The sequence below is a fragment of the Meriones unguiculatus genome, chromosome 3, assembly GCF_030254825.1.
Source record: "Meriones unguiculatus strain TT.TT164.6M chromosome 3, Bangor_MerUng_6.1, whole genome shotgun sequence".
Lineage (NCBI taxonomy): Eukaryota > Metazoa > Chordata > Mammalia > Rodentia > Muridae > Meriones > Meriones unguiculatus.
Window position 1 is genome coordinate 92645793 of NC_083351.1, and position 5151 is coordinate 92650943.

A 5151-nucleotide genomic window follows, 5' to 3' on the forward strand; every position below is an offset into this window, starting at 1 on the left:
TCTGAAGGACTCAAGTTCTTCAATCACGTTAGTTCTACGTGTACATATTTTTTTTTACAAATAAATTTTACAGCAAGTCCTATCACATCTATAGAATATATACCGTGGCAATGAAGTGATCAAGATATCCTGAGAAAAAAGATTGTTTCCAAAAGTCACACAAATATGGGGAAGCTATACTATGCCAACAAGTTCACGTACGCCCAACAACACGTGTCCAGTCCTTAGAGTCTGTGGGTCGGCAGTGCAGTGTGCATTCTCTTTTACAGTGGCACAGGATGTGGTCCGGATTTCCACATCTGGGTTTGTATCTGTGTACTTATGCGCCTGGGAAGGGAGAATGGCCTCCTGACTTTTTTTTTTCCCAAAGCAATTGTGACACCTACCTGTGGACCAAGGAAAAGACCAAATCATCCCAAATTCTTTAGTTCCACACCTACACAATACAAGACACAAGCTTGTGTCTACTGGCTCTGCCTGTTTGCCTTCTTCAGGGTCTAGGACTAGTAATGCTTCTAGTTGTAATGTATATTTTTTTTATCCGCTCTGGACTAGAAAAACTACAAAGTCCAGTGTGATAATGGACATCAAGACTCTGGCCCCATGAAAGAGCAACCCTGCTGGTGTCTCTTTAACCTTATTCTGAAAACACTATCCACTGCAAATTTTAATCCGCAGGTTTCTGCACAACTCACTCATCAAACAAGTTTCCTTTACAAGTCTAAAACAGGTCTGAATGACATTGAGGTGGCTAGAGCCTTTAAACTGTCATCAAGCGACAGCAGCAGAGGTAGGATACACGATATGTATTTGGAGATATGTGTGTGTGTGTGTGTGTGTTCCTATTGAAGAAGGCATTCTCCAAAACAGAACTTGAGCAGAAAAGGAAAATTTAAAAATCTATGAAACAGAAGGCAAAGAGGCCAGAAGGAAGCCAGACTCTATTCTCCAACCCATGACAAGCAAAACCACACCACACTGTTGAGGACAACAGCTTAGGGCTGGGGTAGGCAGAGGGAACCCACTTACTTGCACTGCTGAGCTTGGCCCTCCTATAGGTAGGGCTGGACGCCTGCTCCAACAACCGCACAGCCCTCACTGGCATCTGTCAGGGGAGGCGCAGTCAGTGAGGACCCGCAGCAACCCAGCAGCTAAACACCTACCAGCCCTTATCCTGCCTGGGACGCAGGCCCAGGGGATCTAAGATCCACCTTTCTTGCGCTCCCTGCTCCTTCCTTTCTTCCTCCCCTTGAGCCCCTGTCTCAGGGATGCTCAATTAGGAACAATGGAGGCAGTGTAAGAAAATTAGGCCTCTGAGAGTTCCTGAGAACCTGCACTTTTCTCGAGCCAAAGGCAGAAAGAATCCTGCTAAGCTCCGCTTTTAACGGAGGGAAGATTGCACCCAGCAGGGAGGCAAGCGCAGTTTGCATTTCTGGCCAGAAAGTTTGCCAAAACAAAACATTTAAGATGATAATATTAACAGTAAATTAAATAAAGAGTGGATAAAGCAGGTTAGATCTAAAAAGAGGGCTCGCCCACTTTGCCTTCGCCCTCAACCCTCCTCCTTATACTGGCCTCCTTAATTCTGGGTCTGACATGACAAGAGGCTAAGTTTGTCCAAAGGTCTCACACTCGCGGCGCCCTTTCCCAGGTTTCTAGCTAGCTCTGACTCACCAGGGTTCCTCCCCGAGGGCCTCAGGCAGCCTACCTTTTTTGGGCTCGTAGCCGCCGCCAGGAGGCCTGTAGTGGGACTCGAGCGGGTGCGAGCCCGCCTTGCCCGCGTCGCTGGCCGCCTTGGGCGCGGCGTGCAGCGTCTCGCCCGGTGCGGAGGCCGCGGCGTTGTACCGCAGGAGGCCCTGGCCTTGCAGCGCCGCGTTCAAGTTCCCGTAGTTTGTGTAGTTGCCATAGAAAGGCGACGTGTAGTAGAGGTGGCGGCCCAGCAGCGGCGAGGCGGAGTAGGGCGAGCCTCCCGGAGGGGCCCCGGAGGAGGCAGGCGCGGCGGCAGCGGGCAGCCCCGGAGGCCCACACCCCGGGCCCAAGCTTGGTTGCTTGAGGTCCGACGTGGCTATCTCGGCCAGCGACCACAGCTTGGGCTTGCTGGCGGGCGGCGGCGCTCCAGGCGACGTCCGGCTGCCTAGGGGCGTCTTGCCACCGCTGCCACCGCGAGGCGCGTTTTCGGGCGCCGGGCTCAGCAGCGGTGCCTCCAGGCCCGTGAGGGGCGAGGAAGTCACGGGCTTGGGCTGCGCCAGGTCCCGCTCGCACTCGTCTTCCTCCTCCTCCTCGTCCTCCTCCTCCAGGTCCTCAAACTTGTCCTTACACTCCGAGCCCGATTCGCACAAGGGATCCCCGGCGCGGCAAGGCATTTTCTCCCCATCCGACTCCGCTGAGCACGAGTGGTCCGTGAGTGAGTCAACGTGCAGACTGATCCCTGCGGGGACACGTGGACGGTGGGCGGAAAGCTGGCCGGCACGGGCACCCGCAGTCCCACCCGCCCGACGTTCAGAACCGAGCCTCCCCGCGACCCCGCGCCTTGCCCCAACGCCGCGTTAAGCGCGGCCCAGCACCTCCGCAGGCTCCCCAAGCCAATCCCAGAACGAAGCCCTTTAGCTGCTTTTCTAAGCCCGGGCTGGCGGGTGCCCAGCGTTCGCCCCAGCCCCGGCCCCAGCCCGCCTGGGAAGAAAGCTCCGGGAGCCCTCGCACCGCCGCCCACTGCCCCGCTCACCTTCGTCCTCTGCCGAGGTCTCCGTGCCGTCCTGAGCCTTGTCCGGACTCTCCTCCTTGCCCCTAGAAGCGTCTCCTTCGTCCTCATCCTCGTCCTCGCTTTTGTTCCTCGGGGCCCAGGTCATCTTGTTCTCCTTCTTGAGGCGCCTGCGCGCGTTGGCGAACCAGGTGGAGACCTGCGTGAGGGTCATCTTGGTAATGATGGCCAGCATGATCTTCTCTCCCTTGGTGGGGTACGGGTTCTTGCGGTGTTCGTTGAGCCAGGCTTTCAGGGTGGCGGTGGCGTCCCGCGTGGCGTTCTTGCGGTACGCGGGGTCATTGAGCTGGTACGGGTAGGCCGCGCTGCCATATGGGTGGTAGCTAATGGCGCCAGTCATTCCGGTGGTGTGCGTGTCGTATGGCGAGCCCTGGAACCCACAACAACCTGTGAGTGGAGGGCGCGTGGGTCCCTCGGGTGTCACCCCCAAGGCGACCCTCAATCGGCCCCTGCTGCCTTTCCTGCTAGGCATCTCTTGGGCTGGAAACCCCTTTCTTTAGCCAGAGAGCCAGAGAAACACAGGGCTAGCTGTTGGAAACAAAACCGCTTTTTGATTCTAGAATTTTGTTTTTAACTATCTCACTTTTTTTATGTCTGCAAACATATTCCAGAAGAGCCCCGCTCTTCTGCAAGCAGTTTCTTTATGTTTAAATTTCACCGGGAGGAGGCTTCCCGCTCTGCCCCCCCTTCCCTCCTTTATATAGAGAAGAAGAAGAAGAAGAAGAAGAAGAAGAAGAAGAAGAAGAAAAACAACAACAAAAACACAAACTTCGGAACCCCACTCCGCTATTCACCCTCTGAAGCACAGTAAATCCAATTTGCAACTCAGAAGCCAGTCAGCGTTTCCAATTCTTCAACTACATAGTAATTAGCATTTTAATTCACCCTTTAACGTTTAAACGCGAGCTGTTAGTAACCTCCCAAGGCCTGATTTCTACCCAAGGAATTGCACCTAGGGCAGACCCCCCTCCCCTTGTCCTCACACGCCGTAAAACTCCTAGACCCTCTTTGGCGGGGGCCAGTCCTGAGAACTCAATAGATGCTTAGGTCTCTGGCGCTGGAGCCCGTAGGCCAAGCACCAACTCTGGCAACACTTAGCGGGGCTGCAACCTCGCAAACGCGTTTTTCGAACGCTGGGTCTGAGAGACACAGAAAGACCAAGACTAGAGATCTTGGGCCTCTGTCTAGGGGCGGCAGCCAGAGGCTCGGTGCCCTCTCCCAACTCGGTGACCCCCTCCGCCACCAGCCGGCCGAGAAACCCGAGCGGCACTGGCCCCGGAGGCCTGGGCAGCAGGGGCCCTCGGCCTGGAACCGTGCAGGAGAGCCGTGGTCCGGTTCGGTAGCCCAGGCAATCTGCAGGCGCGCGCTGGAGACGGCATTTGGCCCCGGCACGGGTGGAGCAGCACCTCGCGCGAGCGTAAGGGGAACCAGCCCGCGACCGCCGCCGGTCGCCTGGCCCCTTGTTTCCCGCGGCCCTGGGCGCCTGGTGACTCCAGAGCCGCCGCCCGCACCGCGTTCCCAGCGCCCCGCTCAACCCAGCCAGGGCCCGGCTCTCCCGGCCCCCACCCGAAGCAAGCGGTTACCATGTAGGACGGGAAGCCGGCGGCGGCCGCGGCGGCGGCGTCCGCGGAGTACTGCAGCGGGCTGCCGAAGCCGGTGGCCGCCTGCGCGGTGAAGGCCGCCGAGCCGGGGTACGGGCTGAACGCGGAGCCCGATGCCGAGCGCGCCAGCTCCTCGCTGCGCGGGGCGGCCAGCGCGGACGCGCCGTACGCGGGGCACGAGTAGAGCGCCAGCGAGCCGGGCGCTTGGTACAGGTAGCCCTGCGGGTAGGACATGGTGGGCGCGGGGCGCGGGGCCCGCGTCACGCAGAGCAGCGGGCAGCGCGGGCGGCGCCCTCCATCCACGCCCGGCCGGGGCGCACCGGGGCCGCGGGCCGGGGCAGGCTGGGCTGGGCACGAGCCTGGCACCGCGGGGCCGGAGGGGCGGCGGGGCGGCGGCGGCGGCGCGGAGCCGGTGGGCGCAGCCGCGCGCCAGGCCGGCGGTCGGGGTTTGGGGGAGTCTGCGGTCGGGAGTGAGGAGTTGAGGAAGGAGCGCTCGAGTTTCCGAGGGACATTGGAACGCCGAGCTGTCCGTCACGCTCTCATCTGCATATTCCGGCGCCCGCCCCTCCCCTGCTCCGCCTGCAGCCCGGGCCTGGCGCAGGCCGGGGGAGGGGCGGAGAGCGGCGGGAGGGGAGGGAGGGGAGGGAGGGGAGGGCGGAGGGGAGGCGGCGGGCCGCGGGAGGAGGGACGAGCAGGCTTTTGTCGCGCAGCGGCCTCTCTAGGCTCCCGCCCCAGCCCGCGGCCGGCAGCGCTGAAGCCCGGCCTGGCCAAACTGGGCGTAGCGCCCCCCAT

At 60.0% G+C, this 5151-nt stretch overlaps 1 protein-coding gene across 1 annotated transcript; it reads right to left on the bottom strand.

Annotated features, from left to right (window-relative positions):
• Positions 1 to 244: 244 nt before the first annotated feature.
• On the bottom strand, positions 245 to 4924 carry Irx2 (iroquois homeobox 2). The gene is made up of 5 exons (XM_021631396.2): positions 4342 to 4924; positions 2723 to 3128; positions 1709 to 2428; positions 1030 to 1105; positions 245 to 386 (listed from the first exon to the last, which is right to left on the bottom strand). Exons 1-4 carry the CDS (start codon positions 4591 to 4593, stop codon positions 1053 to 1055), a joined length of 1431 nt encoding a protein of 476 aa, XP_021487071.1. The 5' UTR covers positions 4594 to 4924; the 3' UTR covers positions 245 to 386; positions 1030 to 1052.
• Positions 4925 to 5151: the final 227 nt, after the last annotated feature.